This window comes from Lissotriton vulgaris, chromosome 8 (genome assembly GCF_964263255.1).
Source record: "Lissotriton vulgaris chromosome 8, aLisVul1.2, whole genome shotgun sequence".
Lineage (NCBI taxonomy): Eukaryota > Metazoa > Chordata > Amphibia > Caudata > Salamandridae > Lissotriton > Lissotriton vulgaris.
In genome coordinates this window covers 28,936,433-28,961,128 of record NC_141696.1, presented here as the reverse complement: position 1 = coordinate 28,961,128, position 24,696 = coordinate 28,936,433, and the positions used below count along the sequence as shown (strand labels likewise).

The window sequence follows — 24,696 nt, the reverse complement described above, 5'->3', positions numbered from 1 at the left end:
TCCCATATGCAGGCCTTCCGGGGTTTTCTGCCCTCAGCGGACTTGGTGGCGGCACCATTTTCCGAAGCTCTCTGGTCTCTCGGTGCCCCGGATTACAAAACCTCGTGGGAGAGAGTCTAGCACCCAGGACAAGGAAGGCATATGAAGGAGCGTTCCGTTCCTATTGGTCATTTTTGGGTCCAGCTAGGGGGGAGCATTGGGGGCAGGAGGAGTATGTCCTGAAATTTCTGGTAGCACTACATCAGGCAGGCCGATCATTGGCAACAGCCAATAGGCACCGGGCCGCCATTGCCTTTATGGCGCAGGCGCATGGCATCCAGGACCCCACATCGTCCTTTCTCGTAAAGAAGGCACTGCGTGGGTGGCAACGCCTTGAGGGCCGTAGGGAGGATGAGAGGCACCCGATAGATCTAGCGAGGTTGTCCATGTTAAATGTCCGTACTCCCTGCGACTTGTTCATCTCAAACGAAGACAGTGCTGTTCCGGGCCGCTTTTGCATTAGCATTCCATGGGGCTATGCGGGTAAGCGAACTGGTAGCGAGGAATAAGCAGGATACGGGGGGAGGTCTGTGTCGAGAACACATTCAGATAAGGGGTGACACAATGGTGGTCACAATAGCCAAGTCCAAGACCGATCAGGGAGGCATCGGGGACAGTGTGGTAGTCCAGCGGATCCCGGGGTCTCCCATGTGCCCGGTAAAATGCGTGGAGGAGTATTTAGCGCAGAGGGCGGCATCATGGGGGGGGAGCTTGCTGAGACACACCGACGCCACCCCACTGACTAGATTTCAGTTTCAGCGGGTGTTAACAATGGCAATCGCGGCAGCGGGCTTGGACCCGAGCGATTTTGGGACCCATTCCTTCCGGATAGGGGCTGCTACAGAGGCTACAGCCAGGGGTCTGAGTGTTGAGAACGTGAAACAGTTGGGGCGTTGGTCTTCTAATTGTTACAAAAGGTATGTGCGGTTGCACATGATGGGAAGCTAATGTCATGCACTCACGCTTCTTGTCTTCTGTTTGGTTTACAGTTTCGTGAGCAGGCTTTGCGGGGCGGACTGTGCAGTTGACCCGACACCTGGGGACCAGCGGTCAAAGATCACCGGCTGAGGGAAGAGTGGTGTGGGTCGTTGGCCACTCATACGTGAGGCGCGCCACGGACGTATTCAAAGCAGGTGACATGATTCACGTGGCTGGGGAATACGGGTACAGGGTGACCTTCCACGGAAGGGGCGGGCTCTGTATTGACCAGTTTCAAGGTTTTATGGAGGGACTGTTAGGGCGGACTAGGTCACCGCCGTCTGTAATCATAGTGCATCTTGGGGGCAATGATTTGGTGACCATTGGTCGACGAGTACTTCTCGAGTTAATCTTATCCTCAGTAAGTTGGTGGGCGAGAAGGGTTCCGGGGTGCACGATTGCATGGTCACACATGATTCCTCGGAAGGTGTGGCGGTGGGCCCTCTCTGTGTCAGCTTTGAATCAATCGGTAAAAAAAGGTTAATAACAAACTGGGTAGGTTGTTTCGTACAGGAAATTTGCATTGTGTTCTGCATGGATGTATCCGGGGGGACCATATGTATCTGGAAGACGGGGTCCATTTGTCCCGGGAGGGAAATGTCTTACTCATAGGTGACTTCATAGCTTGGTTAATAAGTTTGTGTAGCCATGACCTTTAGTAGGAGTTTTTTGGGGGGTCCGGATAGCCGGTCAACTATCCGGCCTGTGGCGGTAAGGTCATGATCGGTGAGCAGTAATTGGAAGATCCCTAGAGGTGGGGCGCCACCCATTATGGATGGGAGCGCCCGGGGGGAGGCGGCCATTGGCCCCTCACACGGGAAGGCGGTACCCTCTAAGGATGGGGCCGCCGAAAGGGAAGGCGGTCAAGGCCCCTCCCTGGGGAGGAGGGGCTACGGGCCCCTCCTGGGAATTTCCCGGAGCCAGGACATCCGCGACGGCGGATGTGGTAAGCAGTGTGGGGTGGGAGGGGGGTCTACGCTACCTTCTAGACACCTCACACGAGTCCTCGGACGACCACCAAGATGGCGTTGAGTAAATATGGGTCCCCCGTTAAGACAAGGGAAATTGGAAGTTGGCACAGAGGTACAGTCCTCTGTGCGTCCGCCCCTCACAAGTAAGGGGGGGAGTTCTGGTATTAGGGATCTGACACCGGTTACGACCTTGCCGTTGGCCCGTAATGTTAGGATGTACAATTTGAATTTTGAGAAATGCATTTACAGGATGTTTTAGAAATCGGCTAGGAGAACCTTTGTATTAGAGATATGTTAAGGTTAGCCTTTAAACATCGTAATGTGTAAATGAAATTGTACATGATATGAAACTGTTATTTTAATGTTTTAATTTTGTTTCATATTTTTAATAAATACGGCCGGGAGGGTAACTCCCTCCCGCCTTCCAAAAGCTCAAGAACTGTTTCCGTCTTCCCATTCTTGGGGATTGTGTTGGGAGGGGGTGATGGGTATCCCGGCCATATGGAAAGGGGCGACCACTCGGTCCCCCCGAACGTATGGTGGGGTGCCCCGATCCCCCCGGGAAACCATTTTGGGTGGGAGGCGTGTCTCGGCTGGTATGCCCGAAGTGGCGTAGCCGGGGCGCGCCTTTTCCCGCCCAAGAGGGGTTGTCCTAGACACCTACACCGTTGGACACGCCCCGTAGGCGGTTGGAGGAGGGTTCACGCCCCCCCGAGGAAGAATAAAAGGAGCAACAATCCAAGAAAGCATCCTCTTGTTCCTGTGCTTGGAAGCTGCACCCCCTTGTTGCACGTGTAAGCCTGAGACGGAACAAGGAGCCAATTTTGACCCACCCACCAACCCCTGATGGCAGCGATTTGTATTGCAATAAAGTTGATTAACGAGGATATTATCTCTTTTCAGGTTGTTTCAAATAAAGTTGGATTGTTTTTTGATGTGACAATAAAATGGTTATTCTGTTTAGGCGAAATATTGCAGCTGAATTGAAAGAGCAGTAATGGCATAGTTAGAAGTTGATGCTAAAATGTCCATTATAACTGTTTATTCCGTCCTCATTAGGTTAAAAAACTGTTGTATTTATTTTTTGGTCGGGCGGTAAGGTCATGATCGGTGAGCAGTAATTGGAAGATCCCTAGAGGTGGGGCGCCACCCATTATGGATGGGAGCGCCCGGGGGGAGGCGGCCATTGGCCCCTCACACGGGGAGACGGTACCCTCTAAGGATGGGGCCGCCGAAAGGGAAGGCGGTCAAGGCCCCTCCCTGGGGAGGAGGGGCTACGGGCCCCTCCTGGGAATTTCCCGGGGCCAGGACATCCGCGACGGCGGATGTGGTAAGCAGTGTGGGGTGGGAGGGGGGTCTACGCTACCTTCGAGACACCTCAAACGAGTCCTCGGACGACCACCAAGATGGCGTCGAGTAAATATGGGGCCCCCGTTAAGACAAGGGAAATTGGAAGTTGGCACAGAGGTACAGTCCTCTGTGCGCCCGCCCCTCACAAGTAAGGGGGGGAGTTCTGGTATTAGGGATCTGACACCGGTTACGACCTTGCCGTTGGCCCGTAATGTTAGGATGTACAATTTGAATTTTGAGAAATGCATTTACAGGATGTTTTAGAAATCGGCTAGGAGAACCTTTGTATTAGAGATATGTTAAGGTTAGCCAATAAACATCGTAATGTGTAAATGAAATTGTACATGATATGAAACTGTTATTTTAATGTTTTAATTTTGTTTCATATTTTTAATAAATACGGCCGGGAGGGTAACTCCCTCCCGCCTTCCAAAAGCTCAAGAACTGTTTCCGTCTTCCCATTCTTGGGGATTGTGTTGGGAGGGGGTGACGGGTATCCCAGCCATATTCACATCAGTGATTCCATGGATGTTCAGAACAGGTAAAATGATTTACTCTTTGAAGAAGAATATTGTCTTGTGACACTAGGTTTCATATTCAGAAGGATTAACCAGTTGTATCTGTTTTACAAGATAGTTCAGCCCTATTCTACTTGCAAAAATAGATTTAAAAATCACCTTCCAAACACAATAGTGACCTGACCTAAATGCTAGAACAGATTTCAGTTGGACCTCATGTATGTCAATGGCTGCCACAACATTGTGTGCTGCTTGGGCGGTTAATCATACACTGTCTTCCACCATGAGTCCCTGTTCTATTTATAAAAATGTTCCCTATTAGTGCAACCCAGTGTGCAGTGCAATTCCAAAAACATAAATACCAAATTACACAAACAAGTGCCGACAAGGTGCAAAGAAATACAAAAAATTTGTGCAAAGGTATGGGGTGCCTCACGGAAGTAACACCATGGGAGTCCACTGGTTGGTTCTCACCAGTGGGCTCAGTTTCTCATCATTAGCACACGTGTACCATAAAGAATACAAATCTAAGCAAAAGTAAATAATGGAAATGTGCAAGTGTGGTGAGTATGTAGCGAACCAGTCGTGAAGATGCTGGTTATAAACACTAAAGTGTTATTCTTAGTGCTTAAAAGTTCTAACCCCATAAAGTGGACCCTGACACTTAAGGATCACTTTATTGACACTAAAAACGAGCTAAAACCTTCACTAGCTGTTCAACTTTATTCTATGCCCTGGGTTTTCTCACATTAAACGACACTCTGTTGCCTCTTATCTTCATGGAGGGCCACTTGAAGTCTGAACACATCAATTAAGCAGAAATCAGGAAAGGAGTGATATTACCATGCGTGTGGCAACGGTTCTCGTAATCGCAGCAAGGCCGTAATGCTATAACCCCTCTGCAATATATGGAGCTTTCATAGACCGCTGCACACTTTTAACAGTGTGGCGCTTGTGACAGAAATCAAAATTGTGATGTCATTGAGGTTGTACAGTGCAATCATGAGAAGCAAATAAAAGGTTTTGAAAAGGTTTACAAATATTATGAACTTCCAGACGCTGAGCTGGCCACTTGAGAACCCTCGCTTAGTGCGGCTGAGCACGAGAGAGAGGCTATGGATGCAAGACGCCATTTGGTCTGTGTAGCCATACTTAATATGGGCAAACAAGATGGCGTCCGCAAAAGAAACATGGGGGCATATTACCAACAACTAGCGATGATTATCGCTATGTTGGTTTAGCGGCAATATTATTATCGCCGAGCTCCGCCGATTTTTATCTCTTAGGAGCCTTGCTATTATCAAGATTTATCTCCTAAGCGATAAAAACCGGCTGAAATTTATGAATATCGCTGTAAAGTCGGCGATATTCATGCATTATCGAGCAAATGCTCTTAGCCATGTTATCCACCTACCATTGGATAACATAGCTAGGAACAGCTCTGGGCAGGCGATAGGCAATAGGAGATAGAGATGTTAGCAACTGTTTCTAGTCGCTAACATCTTGGCACGCCCACTTTGCATGTCATTAGCGATAATTATCGCTGACATGCAAAGTGGGCACCTAAATGCCCGCAATCTCCAACTAGCTGTCGCAAACTGGTGTTAGCGACAGCTAGGTAATAGGGCGATACAATTGTCACCGCTTTAGCGGGAAAAATTCCAGCTAAAGCGGCGATAATGCCCTTGGTAATATGCCCCATTGTTTTTTGATTAGGGTATTTTGAAGGCCTGCTTCTAATTTGATTGAAGGGAATATACAAGCCTTCTCAATATTAATCATTTCAACATATATTTCACCTCTGCTTATAGCAATGGGATTACTATTTCAGGGAAAAAGAACAGATACAAAGTGAAATACTTGAATTTCACCTCTACCAGCCTAGTATTACATGCTCACAATTATTATTCCCAAAACAAATTGAAAGACTGGCAGTCAAAGGTTGCAGCTGCGAAATATTAGTAGAAAGAGCTGAATTACGTAGGCTGCCTCATAGTAGAAACACTTTTATACGTAAAAGTAAACAGCATTAGATGAAAGGCAAACAAAGATTCAGCACTAAATTCATGAATAAGAACAAAGAATTACCAAATATTTGAAATACATATTGAAACAATGTATATACTGATCCAAAGATACAGGAAGAGGTTTCCCAACCTCCAATGTTCACATACACGAGGTTGATTCAATTAATGAATCGATTACTTGTGGTCATATTCTCTTTTAAGTTGGAAGGATAATGTTTATTAACATTAGATATAGGACAATGAGTGTAAAATCAAGTAAAACAGCATGTCTAGAAGAAGTACATTGAAGTAACTATAGATAAGAAAAGATCAAATGGAAAAAGATCAAATGGAAAAAGATCAAATATCCCATGAATAATACGTAGAAACATTATCAGTGCTAAAACATAAGAGATAACTATGCATTGAAATATATAATCTTTGTACATAACAGTGATAAGAAGTCATGGAGCGTTTGGGTACCTCTTCAATCCAAGGATTATGAGTGTTTCCAGATTGTGCTGTAGACTCCAGGAAAGTTGTCATAAGTGGCCAAAGGATGTCTCTTTTGATAGCAAGAGCTATTGGGTTGATATATGCTCTGTCAAGCCTCGCCTGTGATTATAACGAGCACCATAACTCCTTGTTTGAAAAGATGTGTTGGAGGAGTCTTTCCATAACCTGGTCACCTGTTGAAATGCAATTCAAAAAGTAAATCCAAATATCAACCTTATCACGATGAGAAGACCAATCCTCTGAGATACTACCTTACAATATATATTTAAATTAAAAGGGATTTTGGTGTTAAAAATAGTGTTTATCTGTTTCCAGACTTTCAACTAAAATTGATATGCATATGTGCATTCATATAGCATATACTTAAAGCTAGGGGGGAAGAGATTGCGAGACCAACAGGATGTGTGATCTATTTTGTGTAAAGTGGTTGGGGTAATCAATAGCCTGTAATAAATATAAAATAAAGCCAGAATAGTATTAGCTTCTCCAGAGGATTTCCGTAACCTAAGCCAAATTCTATTCCATAAGGGGATAGGGATGGATGTGTGCAAGTCACGTTCTTGTCTTGATCTTCTGGAGGAGCAGTGAATTTATTAGGCAGGAAAGCCATGAGACCAGGATCAATTTGCATAATTTTGTTTAGTAAACCCCAGAAATTGGGTGTTTCCACGTGTGCATGGGCCCGACTATAGATTACATGCTGGGTTATTTGTCCTTTCTGGACTGTTGTAGGAAGGACATTTGAATTGATTTTTGACAATATTGACAATGTATGTAAAGGTAAATGTAACGGTATAAACCGTTTATATGTGGTTTTACTAATAATAATAATAATAAAGAGCTTATAGAGCGCTCAGTAACGCCATCACGGCGTGTCCCCGCGCTGAAGCTATCAGTGAACAGCGAGAGAGCCTAGGATCTACGTCGTGTATAGATGTGTTTTAAGCATGGCCCTAAACCGCGATTCACTGCTCTCCAGTCTCAGGGCAGGGGGAAGTTTGTTCCATTGTTGAGCTGCTTGGAGCGCAAAAGAGCGTCCGCCCATTCTAGCCTTCCTAATCCTGGGGACTGTCAGTAGTCCGGCACCCTCCGAGCGGAGGGTCCTAGTTGGTTCATATCGGCTGACTAAATCCTTTAGGTATGCGGGGGACCTGTCCCAGACAATTCGGTGACAGAAGAGGAGGCACTTAACTATAATAAAGTGAATTAAAGTCCATACGTTACTATGTAAACACAAGTATTGTATTATAATCCATTTTAGGAATTGTGCTTTGACTTCACATCTCTGTGATGTTTGCACTTCTTAAACCCCTCCTCCAAAATTGCTGAATGTGCCTTCCTGATTTGCATATGGCTGGGTAAAAACTGGAATGACATGGGGAGCAAACAATGTATATAGGTTCAGATCTCTGTAGTGGGGTGAATATATGGCATTGTTCTGCATTCTGGCCATAAATTGTTCTTTTTGCATCTGTCACCCTGAGTTGGACAGGTGTGCCCAGATGTGGGTCCCGTGCATTCCCTGCCACTGGAATCAAGCTATCCTGGCTCATGAGGGGTAAAACGCTTAAATGGGTCCTAAGATGCATGTTTGCAGTCCAGGGAGGACCTGGCCTGGCAGTTCGGGCTGTACTGTTCCTATTTGGCACATGGTCAATAATGATTTGGTTGTGGCTGGATCCAAACTGGAATAGCATGGGGAGCAAAATAACAATGGATATAGGCCCAGATCTCTGTACTGGGGTGCATGTATGACATTGTTCGGCATTCTGTCCATTAATTGTTATTTTTTGCATTTGTCAACGGGAGTGAGACGAGTATGCCCAGATGTGGGTCCTGTGCTTTCCATGCCACTAGAGTCTAGCTATCCTGACTGATGAGGGGGTGAAACTCCGCAACCGGTCCTAAGATGCCTATTTCTAGTCCAGGGAGGACCTGTCCTGGCAGTTCAGGATGAACTGTTGCCATTGGCTGTAGGGTCGAGGCTGATTTCCATATGACTGGATCCAAAATGGAATGGCATCGGGAGCAAAACAAAACAATGGAGATAGGCCCAGATCTCTGTACAGGGGACATTTTTCTGCATTCTGTCCATCAATTGTTCCTATTGCATTTATCACCCTGAGTGGGACGGTTATTGTCAGACATGGGTCCTGTGCTTTCCATATCACTATAGTCAAGATATCCTGGCTGATGAGGGGTGGAACCTCAAAAACCGGTCCTAGGATGCTTGTTTTCAGTCCAGGGGGCCTGAGCTGACAGTTCCGTCTGGACTGTTCCCATTGGGCCCAGGGTGAATACTAATTTGCATATGACTAGGTCCAAAATGGAATGACATGGAGAGAAAAAAAAGAATGGATATAGGCCCATATGTCTTTACTGGGGTGAATTTATTCTTCTGCATTCTGTCCATCAATTGTTCTTTTCGCATAGCAGCAGGCCAGAATGGGTCAGGAGGCATTTTTCACATTTTACACTTTGCACCATGCACTTTAAAGGGTATAGAGACAAAATATCGACTCCAAAATATCGACTGGACATAATATCGAGTTTTAAATATAGACTGGACAAAATATCGACTGGACATAATATCGACTACAAAAATATCGTTTTTCAGGTAAGTGAAGTAATATCGACTGTATAAAATATAGATAGCAAAAATATCGATTTTTTAATAATATATAATATTTTATAGTGTATTTTTATGTAATAATATGTGTGAATAGTGTGTATTAATGTTATAAAATATTTTATTACATGAATTTTGTTTTGATAATAAATGCGTAATGTAATTCTGTAGCGGGTTGTGGGTTTATAGGGGAATAGGGTGGGAAGTAATTTAATAATAATTAATTAATTAATATATGTTGTTAATAATTTTAATTAATAATTAATTGATAATTAATTAATATTAATTAGTTAATTAATTAATATAATTTTGAATATATTTTGTATTAGTAAATAATTGTTAATTAATTAATTGTAATTAGTTAATTACATTAATTAGAGTACATTTTTTATATATATAATTTTGTGTTATTTTGAAGTAATTAATTTTGAAAAAATAATATTAATTATTAAAATAATTACACCTAATGTTCTAATATATTTACTTTATTGTTATTGTTAATTAATAATTAATTGGTAATTAAATAATATTGATAAATTTTGGGTAAAGGAGCATTTTTAGGGTTCAGGGTCAGTTTTCAGTTCATGGGTAAAGGGGTATTTTTAGGGTTCAGGGTCAGTTTTCAGTTCATGGGTAAAGGGGTATTTTTAGGGTTCAGGGTCAGTTTTCAGGTCATGGGTAAAGGGGTATTTTTAGGGTTCAGGGTCAGTTTTCAGTTCATGGGTAAAGGGGTATTTTTAGGGTTCAGGGTCAGTTTTCAGTTCATGGTTAAAGGGGTATTTTTAGGGTTCAGGGTCAGTTTTCAGTTCATGGGTAAAGGGGTATTTTTAGGGTTCAGGGTCAGTTTTCAGTTTTTGGGTAAAGGGGTATTTTTAGGGTTCAGGGTCAGTTTTCAGTTTTTGGGTAAAGGGGTATTTTTAGGGTTCAGGGTCAGTTTTCAGTTTTTGGGTAAAGGGGTATTTTTAGGGTTCAGGGTCAGTTTTGGGTTTTTGGGTAAAGGGGTATTTTTAGGGTTCAGGGTCAGTTTTGGGTTTTTGGGTAAAGGGGTATTTTTAGGGTTCAGGGTCAACAAATAAGATTTAAATTTTTTTTTTTTATTATTTTCTTTTATTATTTTATTATTATAATTTAATTTAAGTCGTTTTAAGTATATTTTAGTAATTAAAATTTAATATTAATTTAATTTAACACTGTTTTTAATAAAGTCGATATTTTTTACATCTATATTTTTGTTAACGATATTTTGTACTCGATATTTTTGTACTTACCTGTTTGTAGATACAAACTCGATATTTTGACTGTCGATATTTTGTCCACGATATTTTGGCAAGTCGATATTTTGTCAGTCGATATTATTTCAGTGATCCACTTTAAAGTTCAATAAATGCATTGGCATTTCCTCTCTTGAAGATGGAGGTTTTTTTCTGAGCACTGTGCCCTTCTGATGCTGTTTAACATGTTCATTGAGGATTGGTACTTGCAAAGCAGTAGCCTGGCAGGCACCTTGGTACTTGTTAACCCAAATAATGAATAGGAAAAGTACAACTGCAAGACCAGAACACATGGGGCCATATTTACTAAAATGTTGTGTCATGGTTGAATCACTTTTGTAACGCATCTAAGATGCAAAGTGGCAGTAGATATGTGCAAAGTCCTACAAGGGGTGATTTGCCCTACCTTCATGGCTTTATTAAAAAACTGTAATGCAATGGAGCGGCTTGCACTCCAATGCATTACATGGGTTGAACATGGGAGTTTTGATGCATTCATCTATGAATTCCAGGCAATCCCAGATTTAGAAAGGTTTGTACACCTGGGATTGGGTGAAATTGCTATGATTCACAAAGGATGGCGTACCAAGGAGAAACATATTTTTCCTCCTCATTATTACATCTTTTTTAGGGTGCTGTAATCTGAAAAACACACCGATTCCGATGTTGGCATCGGTCGGAGCCCTTCTGCCCACATCAGAGCATGCCATTCAGATTCCTTTCCAACAAAGCGATTCTGATGGGCTCGGTCAGAAAGGAATCCCACTCAGTTTTCCGGATGGCTTACAACGGGCTTGGAGTGCCCGTCCGCCAACCGGAAACCCTTCAATAGTCCCTCGGCCTCCTTTTTCCCGCCGAGGAAGTATGATGGCAGTTTTCCATCGTCTTTTTGTGCTGGTCTTTCCTGCACAAAAAGACAGTGGGAAACTGTCCCTGAGGGCCCCCAGTAGGGCCCCCATGGGTGCAAGGCCATCAAATGGTGGCCTATGGGGCACCTATGATGCCCCCCTTTTGATCCCTGCACCCGGGATGAACTGCACCTCTGCAGTTAACAATGCGAGAATGCATTCCGTTCGGAATGCATTCTCCTATTGCGAAGTATAGGATTGCGCCCAAACATGGTTCGGTCGCATTTTACTTGCAGGTCTGTAACTGTCGACAGGAAGTCGGTTGGTTACAGTTCCTGACCGATGTTAGAGTGACATTGGAATCAGGCCCATAGAGAAGTGTGGCTCAATGGTTAGAGCGGCAGACTCTGATCAGGTCTAGACCAGGGTTCAATTCCCCGCCTCGGCAGGTCTTGGGTTAAAAATTCCACGGACCTGATAATTCTCGCCTCGGTGCCTATTCCAATCATGGAGTCCCACTCTGCGACTCTGGGCAATAGCTTGCTTAATCTCCACAACGGCCCCCACAACGCTAAGGATGCCTGGCCTTCACCCTGGGGGTGCCCAGGAGTGGACGCCTCACAGGGAAAGCTGGGATGCGTTCCACAGCGTACAAGCCCCTTGAGACCCTTGCGGGTGAGTAGTGCGCTATACAAGTATCAAATTTACATTTACATTTTAGTAAGAGGAAAATGTCTCAAAAGATTGCTTTTGTAAAGAAAGGTATCCCTTCTTGCACAAAGCAATTTTCCTTGTAATGTAGGCACCATTGCACCATGGTACAAGGGTGCCTGCATGGCTCCAGGTTGCCTGAATTGCACCTGCGCAAGGAGAGGGGAGAAATGCTCCATATCTAAGAAAATGTGGAGCATTTCTGGCCCCTCCCTTTCATGCAAGATAGAGCCTCAACATTGCTTGCTGTTTGCCTGGAGTAAAGAATTTTGTAAATATGCCTCTTGGTTCCAATAATGGATTATCAAAGGGCTGATGGTAGCTGAACATCTACTGCATATCTGCTATGGGTGCATGGTCATTTATTGCTGTAGGCGTGGACTGGATGTAATGTGCAGTTTAATAGTTCTCAGAGTGGCATATGGACGGTGAGGGAGTACCATTTTGCAAGACTCCAACTCTGATGGCATTAACAGTGAATTAACACAGTGGAACACTGCACACATACATCACCTGGTACGTAGCATGTGAATTGAACTCAAAGAGGTGCTAAACAACACCATATTGGAATAAAGCGGCTTATAGTATTAGGGAAAATCCAAGCCTGAAAGAATTGCAAACATTCATGATAGCTATGGAATTTATCAATTAGGTTTTCATATATTTTTCACTTACATACATCTGCATTTCCAAACATTTTACTGGAGCCTTTTGACTTGTAATACTTGTTATGTTTTCTTTTCGGTTGGTTTGCATTTTTTTTTGTTTTTGTTTAAAGGTGTTACTGTTCACAGACATAAGTGCTTGCTCCTTGTTCTTGGGTGACTCTCCTATGTCCAAAGACAAATTTTACTATTATTCTGGATCCATTTTCCAATGTTGCAACACTGCTGACTTAGGCAATGTTTGGTCACATAAATATTGTTGAAGGTGGACTATTCCTAATTGAATGCAATCCATAGCAGATACATTTGTTAAATGTTACTATGTCCACTATCTTTTTAGTCTTAAAAGACAAATTGAACCAAATGTGCCCCAACACTGTATTGCAGCACGTGTGAAACTCCTGATGACTGTGTAGATAAAATGTCTCTTATGCTGGATACCTTCAACATCAGGATTCCTCTTCAACTTGTCAACAAATGACAGGAGAATTATTGATAAACTACCTTAGCATCATCTATTGGGAGTACCCCACAAAGGGTATTACTATTTTGCCTGGAGTACTTAAAATACTGCCACATTCCTTTTCGAATCACATTTAGCAGAAGACTACTACTACAGAACAAAAGGCATATTATTATTTGAAGAAAAATGAGTTGAATATTTTACAACTACGTGCTACTAACACTTCTAGATGTCCCAGTTCTTACCCCTTCATGCAGGACTCCTCCACTCTTGCCAGTAATTGTCCCGAGTTTTCCACCAAGTAGAAAAGGCTAATGAGGGATGTAAACAAGACATATGGCTGCACACTGATATCAGAAATGAATAAAGATGTTGTCAATAGGTTTTCATAATTATTGGGACTATTTTCTGATGAGAAGAGCTAGTGGCACTGTCAAGTGGAAAGATTCATATTCTCATCTCACCAGCAAAATGTTATTCATATAAACAGCAATGTTTTTCTTTACCTAAGTTTTCATTAAGTGATATTTCCAAATCCGAGCTTGTTCTTAAAGTTCAGAACTCCGAATAACAGGATCTGTTTATTCTACCCACCCACTTCCACCTGACTAACCACCTTGCCTCACCACTTTTATTGCAATATAAACTTGAGGGGTTCCAGTTACTTGATTCCACCCCCGATGAAGTCACTTACTACCAAACATAGTGCTAAATACACCTATTTCCTAAATACTCTATTTGGGCAGACCTCAAAAGAAACAACTTTCAGATCCCAATTGTCTGAATCTGGATAGATATTAAATGACTCGGAAGGCTGTATGACTCGGAAGACTGGGCTAAGGTCCGTGATGATACATGGCCCATTGTCCCACTAAATATTTCCCTGACGGAAGTTGAGGATAGCATTAACGCCAGTAAAGGGGGCAAAGCACAGGGCCCTGACGGGGTACCTATCGACGTATACAAATTTATTCCTGAGCTCTGGGGACCCTTGTTAACCAAAGTTTTTAATGCTGCAGTCTGTTACGGGGTCCCTCCCTCATGGGAGAAATCCGTCATTGTCCCAATTTACAAATAAGGTGACAGGGGGAGGTGAATAATTATCGCCCCATCTCACTATTAGACTCCTCTGTAAAAATTATGAGCCGAGTTCTACTTACAAGATTGGAAGAGTGGGCAGCCTCAAATAATATTTTTGTAGACTGCCAATATGGTTTCAGGAAGGGGAGGGGTGCCATTGAACAAGGCCTCAATCTGGAACTCTTGATAGGGAAGTATACCCAGGCAAAATCAGGCTCTCTCTATCTGTGCTTCGCGGATTTGAGTAGCGCCTTCGACTTGATAGACCATGGCATTCTTTGGGCCAAACTGTTAGAACTGGGAGCGCCTGAGGGCATTGTCTATTTCTTAGCACGTGTCTATGCCAACCTACGTACGAGTGTCCGTTATGGCACAAAAGGGAACGCACATCCAAATTCAGGGTAGGGCGGGGTATTAGGCAGGGGTGCGTCCTCGCACCATTCCTTTTTACCCTTTTTATCAATTAAGTTGATAAAGTTCTTAAAACTAGTTCGGCAGACGCCCCTTAAGTCAATAACATCGACGTCCCGGTATTATTATACGCGGATGACGCGGTGCTGCTGTCGAGGACCCCCCTAGGTTTGCAGCGACTTATGGACAGGTTCTCTCTTTTTATTGGTGAACGTAAACTGGTCATTAACAAATCCAAAACTTATGTTATGGAATGTGGTAAAGGTAGGGGGAAACATCACCCATATTTCATTGATGGCCAGAAGGTCCAACTTGTAGATAACTTTTGCTACTTGGGTATTACGGGGCATATTACCAAGCAATAGCGATAATTATCGCTATTGCTTGGTTAGAAACAAAAATTTACCGCTGAGCTGCGGCGATTTTTACCGCAAATAAACCTTGGTATTACCAAGGTTTATCGCAAATGCGATAAAAATCGCCGCAATGCATGAATATCGCTGAAAAGTCCGCGATATTCATGCATTACTGAGCTAATGCTCTTAGCCATGTTATCCACCTCCCATTGGATAACATGGCTAAGAACTGCTCAGGGCAGGTGTTAGCTTTTGGAGATATTCGCGCTTAGCGCGAATATCTCCAAAAGTTGGTAATAGGAGATAGCGATGTTAGCGACTGTTTTCAGTTGCTAACATCTTGGCACGCCCACTTTGCATGTCATTAGTGATAAATATCACTGACATGCAAAGTGGGGCCCAGGATGGTCGCTATCTCCTACTAGCTGTCGCTAACTGGTGTTAGCGACAGCTAGGTAATAGGGAGATCATTTTATCTCCGGTTTCTTGGCTTTTAAAGCCAAAAAAGCGGAGATAAACCTCCTTGATAATATGCCCCTACGTTTTCTAAAAATAAAGGTTGGGGTTGTGAGCTCAATAACGTTAGGGCCAAAATGGCGAAAAGCGCACATGGGGTATGCAAATTTGCCACTAAATTGGGAGATAGGCGGATTGAAGATATGCTTAAGATCTATGAGGCGAGATCCCTATCGATTGCAATTTATGGAGCTGGGATATGGGGTTCTGTATCTGCAAGTAGTCTCCAGGTGGAGGAAAACTGTTTCCTTAAAAGACTTTTGTGTTTACCTAAATCATCTTCTAATGACTTCAATTCAATTCATAAGCTTTTATTCGATTTGAAAGTACAAATCATACAAGCAAACATTAAAATACAAAACCTTCTATATACAAAATGACTCAAAATGTTCATGAGAGTTGTGCATAAAAAGGGCATACGAAACATATGTATCAGTTAGTGGGCAACAGTTAATAGTTTAAAAATATAAGCAATCTGAGGTTTATATAAAAGGATCAAATGTGTACAGACAGGAAATCAATATATTTAACACACCAAGTGGAGTTTCCTGGCAGCTGTACATTGAAGCAAAACAAGGTCCGGACGGCTCAAATGGGCTTGAAAGGATACATTTAGAGTAAGAAAAAGGACCATACAATACATACTGTGGACATAAAACATAAATGATAGTTCCATATTTACAAAACTTTTATAAAATATTTATGTACAGACAGGAATGTATAAAATAGTAGCAGCACCATACATTTCCTGGCAGCTGTACATCTCAAGAAAGCATAAAATTAGCATAATACAATGTTAAAATATTTTGTATACAACATATGGATCACTGAAATAATATAGACTGCCAAAATATCGACCTGCAAAAATATCGTTGCCAAAATATCGACAGACAAAATATCGACTTTCTATCTACAAACAGGTAAGTACAAAAATATCGAGTACAAAATATCGTTAACAATAATATAGATGTAAAAAATATCGACTTTATTAAAAACAGTGTTAAATTAAATTAATATTAAATTTTAATTACTAAAATATACTTAAAAATACTTAAATTAAATTATAATAATTAAATAATAAATGAAAATAATAAAAAAAATTACAATATTATTTGTTGACCCTGAACCCTAAAATATACCCCTTTACCCAAAAACCCAAAACTGACCCTGAACCCTAAAAATACCCCTTTACCCAAAAACTAAAAACTGACCCTGAACCCTAAAAATGCCCCTTTACCCAAAAACTGAAAACTGACCCTGAACCCTAAAAATGCCCCTTTACCCAAAAACTGAAAACTGACCCTGAACCCTAAAAATGCCCCTTTACCCAAAAACTGAAAACTGACCCTGAACCCTAAAAATGCCCCTTTACCCAAAAACTGAAAACTGACCCTGAACCCTAAAAATGCCCCTTTACCCAAAAACTGAAAACTGACCTTGAACCCTAAAAATGCCCCTTTACCCAAAAACTAAAAACTGACCCTGAACCCTAAAAATACTCCTTTACCCAAAATGTATCAATATTATTTAATTACCAATTAATTATTAATTAACAATAACAATAAAGTAAATATATTAGCACATTAGCTGTAATTATTTTAATAATTAATATTATTTTTTCCCAATTAATTACTTAACAATAACACAAAATTATATATATTAAAATGTACTCTAATTAATGTAATTAACTAATTACAATTAATCAATTACCAATTAATTACTAATTCAAAATATGTACAAAATTATATTAATTAATTAACTAATTATTATTAATTATCAATTAATTATTAATTATAAATATTTACAAACATATATTAATTAATTAATTATTATTAAATTACTTCCCACCCTATTCCCCTATAAACCCACAACCCGCTACAGAATTACATAACGCAATTATTAAAAAAACTAATTCCATTTAATAAAATATTTTATAACATTAATACACACTTTTCACACATATTATTACATAAAAATACACTATAAAATATTATATATTATTAAAAATTCGATATTTTTGCTATCTATATTTTAAACAGTCGATATTACTTCACTTACCTGAAAAACGATATTTTTGTAGTCGATATTATGTCCAGTCGATATTTTGTCCAGTCTATATTTAAAACTCGATATTATGTCCAGTCGATATTTTGGAGTCGATATTTTGTCTGTTCACCACAACATATACAGGTCGTTCGGTACAGACAGGTATGTATAAGGGTGTTACAGCACTATACTTTTCCTGGCAGCTGTACATTTCAAGATAAAAGTGGCCACAAAAAAGCATATATCCACATTCTCCAGTGAGGATAATAATATCAATGCAGTCTTTGTGGATCGAGTATTATATTTTATAAAAATGGGTTTAAGGTACTTTACCCTAAGAAAATGATAACATTTACAGAAAAGTAAAAAGTGGCAACAGCTCTGGCGTGAGGTGTTGTCGCACGGGCAGGGAGTCTCGGATCTGACTTTCTGGATTGGGAACGCAACAAGGTGGTGTACGAAGCCCAATCTGACACGGGTTAATACAAATTGGTGAGATGGGCGAGTCACGTTCACAAGGTAGGATTGAAGCCCCGGAGTTAAATTCAGGTCCTTATAGAACTTCACGGTGGCTAACTTACCGTGCACTTTGTCTCGCTCAGCCTTTTTAAAATTTAAAAACGTTTAGTTAATTTCTTTTTTGGGAATGGCGACTGCCAGCTCTGGATCAAGAAAGACATCGATATCAAATAAAAGATTATACCAGAATTGAATGTATCTCAGCCACTGTATACGTGTTGAGTGGTCCAAACCTATACAATCAAGAATAATCTCTTGAGTGAATCGAGTCTCTGGCTTAGCCCAAATAGAACGCCACAATAAGAGTGGCCGAACGGCTGCTAAGTCAGATATAAACTCGATCCCTACCTCGTCATGGATCAGTTTATTTATTTATTTATTTATTTTGAAAGTTTTATATAGCGCGGACAAGATCCTTGCGGATATCAGAGCGCTTTACAAGAGAAGTACATGGGGGAGCATAGTCAGACAGGTAGATCAATAGGTCACATAGTATAACTGGTACAAATAAGTGGCTACAAAGCCAACCTGTGTATGAAATAGCGCAGGTAAAAGGCTACATAGTCCAACATGTGAATAATCAGGCAAGTAATAACAGTAATGAAAGGTTGAGTGAGAGAGTTCGGGCGGGGAGGTGTAGTTGAGTGAGGTGTTGCAAGGGAGACCAGGGGGCATATGCTGCGTCTAAGAGTGGGGATTGGGGCTAGGTTTGTGGCGTGTTAAGTGAGTGAGTCAACCAGATGGGTAGGGGATAGGTTTGGAGGGGAGGTGGGTGAGGGGTGAATGGGGTGTGCGGCGAGTAGTTCCTTGGTGTTGCGTAAGTCATCTTTGATCAGAGCGAGGGTGTCCATGGTGTTGCCCATTGTGGGGTAGATGGTGGAGGTGGGGGCGGCCGACCGAGGAGAATGGCTGACCAGGGAGTTCGTTTGCAGGTGGGAGAGTGGGCTGGTGTTCGAGGAGGTGTGCGCTGTATTGAAGTACGGGAAGGTGATAGGGAGAAGGGATCTTTTGGGCGGGAGGGGTGTGTATGAGGTGGGGAGGGGGTGGGTGGTGTGAGTGGTGGCACAGAAGGTAGGTGGGCGGGTCAGGGTGTGTGCTGGGAAACTGATAGTCGAGATGGGGGTGTAGGAGGGATAGTGGGGGCTGAGAGTAGGATGGGAAATGTGATTGGGAGTGGACACGTTGTGGGGAGGGGGAATTATACCTGTGCATTACGAATGTTCAGAGTAAAGCTAGGGGTGAACTGCAATAGTAGGCAGACATTCTTTCATATATGAGGTAGCATTCCGTGCATTACACATGTTCAGAATATAGTTAAAAGTAAAATGATACAATAATAGGCAGGCATTCTATCACAAGAAGGTGTAGATACGTAACTGAGCCAAGTGCTCAGTAGTTGTGATTATTCTAGAATGTAAAATTCTTAGCAAATGTTGAGATAAGGCAGAGAATGACTAATCCAGGAAGTCCGTCCCTGAGAGAGACTAGTCAAACATGTCCGCCAAGTAGGTGGGATAGAGACATCAGTCCTTTGTTTGTTGCAGTTTCCCTTTTCCTTCATGCATGCAGGGGAGGAGGAAATATTAGTCCTCTGTCTGTTGTTATTGCTTTCAGCATAGGGGGAGGAATTTCGCTTTCATCAGAGCCCGCAATGCTCCAGCTATCTGGGAGGAATGCTGAGTGGGGGAGTTAAAGTGAGGAGCCTCGTGAACAGAGGTACGGGGGGAGGGTGGGGGGATTTATTGCTACAGGTTTATGGCTCCAGCCATTTTGAACAAAGGAGGTAGATTAAAAGTGAGCAGGCGGGAAGGAGACAAACAAATACCTCAAGTCTCTGTGTGTCCCCTGAGTCCGTCCGTAGAGTCTTTCAGCAGCCCTGCATTAATCCACAATGTGCCTCAGTCCCTTACGATCTGCCAAAATTTGTGAATTGCGTGTGGTTGAACTCCTTAGCTTAGATCCGATCAGCTCCAAACCCGTCACACTGTGAGACACAGCGTAGGTAAACACCCGGTCTCCAACGGATCCGATGGGGGCAGACACTAGCCAGTTGTACAGAGGCGGACGAAGGAACACATAGCAATCTCTTTAAAAACTTATTTTCATCAGTTTGGAGCGATGGGCCTTCACTATGGCCCCATACACCCGCCCCATACAGTGCAGAAGAGACAGAACGAGCATTATATATATTGGTCATATCTGGGATGCTTCTCGATCCAAGTTTAGTGGCAAATCGAAATATGCTGCTGGTGGTCCGCTGCATTTTCAATCTGATGTTATCAAATTCAGAAGACCAAGACCCACTGTTGGTATAAGTGATTCCCAAATAACAGAAAGTTTTAACGTGTGTCATTTTATCACTGTCCAGGAAGAAACTATGCTCCATCTTATTTGCGGCCTGCCCGCATGACATAACATACGTCTTGGATTTGTTCACACAGAGCCTCCTATTTTGGATGAACAACATAAAACTATCGATTAGGCGCTGTAGGCCAATTTGGGTGCGGGATAAAAGAACAGTATCGTCCGCATAAAGTAAAAGTGGGACAGGTTTTCCTCCAATCAAAGGGGCATCCGCGGGAATATCAACCAGGGTACGGTCAACGCCATTAATAAAAAGGGAAAATAAAAGAGGGGCCAAAACGCATCCCTGGCGAATTCCCCTTGAAACTTTGAGAAATGGGGTACATTCGCCTAGGGTGCCATAACGGACCTTGCAAGAGAGTTTTTCGTAAAGCCTGGCTAAAAAGTGGCCAATTTCCTTCGGTGCCCCAGACTCTAGCAAAACCTCCCAAAGAATAGCATGGTTAACTAAATCAAATGTGCTGCTCAGATCAGCAAAACATAAAAAAAGGTTGCCGTTTTTGGCCACAGTATATTTGTTAATGATAAGGTCCAAATTTACACACTGTTCCAGAGTGCCCATACCTTTCCGGAAACCATATTGCACTTTAGGTAAAATATTCGAATCAGTTGCCCAGGTTTCTAACCTTTTAAGCAGAATCCTGCTCATGACCTTCACTGAGGCATCCAGCAGAGAAATCGGCCGGTAGTTGGAGGCCTCAGATTTGCTACCTTTCTTGAATAGGGGAATTATAACTGATTGGCCCCAAGAAGGAGGGAAATTGTCTTCTGCCGCGCAGTTAAAGATCCTCACCAGGATGGGAACCCACAAATTTGGTTCAGCTTTTAGCAGGTCAATCAGAACCCCATCCGGGCCTGGGGCTTTTCCTCCTTTACTATTGGAAAGCCCTTCATAGCCTTCCTCCAATGTTACTCCAATGGGTAGGGGTATCCAAGATGAAGCCTCAATAGTTGATGCCTCTAAGGGTATCCCTTCCGGGTTAAAGATGTTAGTGAAATGGGTAATCCAGTCGTTACATGCAACATAGGAAGTTAATTCCGGGGTGTCATCTATATTGAGAAAAGGGCTGTTAATTGTTTCCCAATATAGTTTGCAGTTTTTAGTCTCAGGTGCTTCCTTTAACTTATCCCATGCTTCACTCTGTAGAGTCTTTTTTCAGTTAGTGATTGCCATTTTATAGTTGGCCCTAAGGTATTTTATTCCGTCACTGTCTCGTGGTTTAGTACCTAATGCCTTCTTTAGTTCCCTAAGGGCAAGTATACAAGGTTTGTCAAACCATCCCTGCTTCATACCTCTGTTGGGTGGGGAAGCCCTAGTAAAAATACCTTCGATAGTAGTATTGATAGTGATAAAGTATGACAATAGGGAATCAGGGTTAGTTACATTATTTAAACAATAGCTGATTTGAGTTTTACAGCTAGTTATAACCTCCTTCTGTTTGGCCTTGGAATTGGTTCCAGACCATCTGATCCTTAGACCGTTTGGTCTGATGGGTACTAGATCAGTGGAGCACTTTTCTCTTGTCACTGGTGATGTACCGTGACCCAGAAGGGTAATACAAATACTATTGTGGTCACTGAGACTTTCTTCTTTAATATACAGGTTAGAAAATTCTCCGGTACTAGACAGCAAAATATGATCTATAAATGTCCCAGCATCCCTTCCTGTAAAGGCGGGACATGTAACTGCCTGGATGTTTTTGTTACAGTTTAACAGGTACAGGTCTAGTTTAGTTAACATTTTATTAAGTACTGAGCCATAATCACAGTGTGGGAAGTGGAGGAAATCCTCCCTCTCTCCCGCTCCCCCCCATTGGTTGGACATTACTGTTCCAAGGCCACAGGGATTCCAATTGGACAAGTGGCATGGCTGCAGGTTGAAATCCCACAGTCGAACTGCTTCTGACTACACAGTTACTCATCTTGTTGGACAGGAGCAACAGAAGACCCCCCTTAGCCCTACCTGAACTGGATTTCGTAGCTTTAAGGCAATGGGATGAGTAACCTTCAATATTAATTTGCTCCTGGCACCAGGTTTCCTGGAGGAGGATTATATCAAAACCTTCCCCAATAAACCTGGACCAAAAGGGTGAGACTAATTTCCCTGCAATACCGGCGATGTTCCAGGAGATAAGGGTAAGACCAGCAGACTTGATGGTGTCGTGAACGGCCATCACCGACTGGGTAACACAAGGTGTGGTTGAACTAACTTCCAGGGTTCTCGCAGCTAAGCCCAGTCTGTAGGCGTCGACGGGTGCACTCGCATCAAGACCAATACAAAGGGCACCTTCACAGGAATGGGTGGTTGAATTGTTACTTGTAATAGTATAAAATGGAAAAGGTTCTGTGGGGCTTCCTTCTTTTGCCGTATCATATCGTCGGCCCGCCCTATCTACGGCGGGTACACAGTCCGACATACGGGATGCTGTAACTGTATCATAGGCAGGTAACTTGTGAAGACTTAGTACACAAGGAACTAGGCATCCCCCATTTGTCTGATTTAATTGCTCTAAGACCTCTAATGTTATGGCGTGCTGTGTGGGCGAAGGAAGAAACGTCCTTAAACAGAGCTATTATAGGGGACTGTCTTTCCCTTGACAATTATCTTAAGATCCCCTGGATTAAATATGTGATAAACACCTTTAAGGAGATCATTGGAATTGATGTAAAGGGGGATAGTCTAGCAGCCTTTGACCTGTATAAAGCTGAACTAAAGAATGCTTTTTTAATTTTTAAGTCTGAACAGCGGCGAAACAATGGCGCTAATTTGTCCACTTGTTCCTACTATGCCAAATATAACAAAAATGCGGGTTTTCAACCTTATTTAAGGCATGTTAATAGGGCGTCCCACCGATTTGTCTTGACTCTGATGAGGATGGGGATTGTGCACCATTTGGTGGCTTTCCCTTTCCAGAACAAGCACCCAGAGGGCGCGTGCCCATGTGACAATAGATCCGCACAAAGCACTCTGCACTTTGTTCTGATATGTAAGTTATATGAAAACCTTCGAATCGCCTTTTTAAAACCTGTTTTTGTTAAGTTTGGTGTTAGGAGAGTCCATGATGCCTTGAAATTGCTTTTTAATTTATATCATGTTGATATCTGCTTTTTCACTGCTACTTTTCTTCTGAAAGCGATTAGGGCCAGGAAAAGTATGATTTTTTAACTATTTTACATGGACCATTGCTTTTATTCTGTTGAATGTATTTTATTTGTCTTTGCTGTGCTTTTATGGACATTGTCTTTATGTTCCGAAATAAAGCTTTATGAACTGAACTGATATTAAACCAAGTTATTCCAAAGCATGTGCACATTAATAAGGGATTTCCTAATGACATCCTTAATATCAAATCTGTGAGAGGAAAAAAGTCAAAGAGCTTCCTATGTCAAATGTATTTCTAAAATAACTGAATATTCTTAAATCAATACAAAAGATAAATGTTTACTTCACTTTTAAGAGGAATCATATAACTTGTAATCTTTTTTTCTCTTCAGATACAGAAGAATGTATGAAATGTCCAGATGACCAATGGCCTAACAGTAAACATGACCAGTGCATCCCTAAAGTGATAGAATTCCTTTCTTTTGATGAGCCCCTTGGACTTACACTCTCCTTCGCTGCTGCCTTCTTGGCTCTCACAGCTGCTTGCGTACTAGCAATCTTTCTTAAATACGGTTCCACTCCTATCGTCAAAGCCAACAACCGAAGGCTCAGTTACCTGCTCCTCCTCTTCTTAAAGCTCTGTTTCCTCTGTTCCTTCATATTCATCGGTCGACCCACAAAACTGTCCTGCATGCTGCGCCAATCTATCTTTGGTATTATTTTTTCCATCAGTGTCTCCATGGTGCTCGCAAAGACTATACTTGCTGTTATTGCCTTTAAAGCCAAACTCCCCAACAGCCCGGCGAGAAAGTTGTTAGGAGGAAAAACTCCAACTTGTATAGTCTCTCTTTGCTCTCTGATACAAGTTGTTATTTGCTCTATTTGGTTAGTGAAATCCCCTCCATTTCCAGAGCCTGACCTCTTGTCGTATAAAGAAAAGATAATTGTTGAATGTAATGAAGGCAAACATTTCTTCTACTTCATGCTGGGATACATGGGCCTCCTGGCCACAGTCAGCTTTGTAGTGGCCTTTGTCTCAAGGGATCTCCCTGGAACCTTCAACGAGGCCAAGCTGATCACCTTCAGTATGCTGGTGTTTGTCAGTGTGTGGATCTCTTTCATACCGGCATACCTGAGCACAAAAGGGAAGTACATGGTGGCGGTGGAGGTGTTTGCCATCCTGTGCTCCAGTGCTGGGCAGCTGGGGTGTATATTCTTTCCCAAGTGCTATATCATTCTGTTCAGGCCTGATATGAACAACAGACATAATATTATTGGAAGAAAAACTGTTGGTACCATCAGAAAACATCAAGATCACAAAAGAAGAAGGAGTTAG

The 24,696-nt window shown here is 42.2% G+C and overlaps 1 protein-coding gene across 1 annotated transcript in view; it reads left to right on the top strand.

Annotated features, from left to right (window-relative positions):
- The window catches only part of LOC147693290 (vomeronasal type-2 receptor 26-like), a 76,689-nt gene extending 51,993 nt beyond the window's left edge, over positions 1-24,696 (top strand). Inside the window, exon 4 of the mRNA XM_086935899.1 lies at positions 23,753-24,696. Within this exon, the coding sequence (XP_086792025.1) occupies positions 23,753-24,696 (944 nt within the window). The remainder of the gene's footprint in view (positions 1-23,752) is intronic.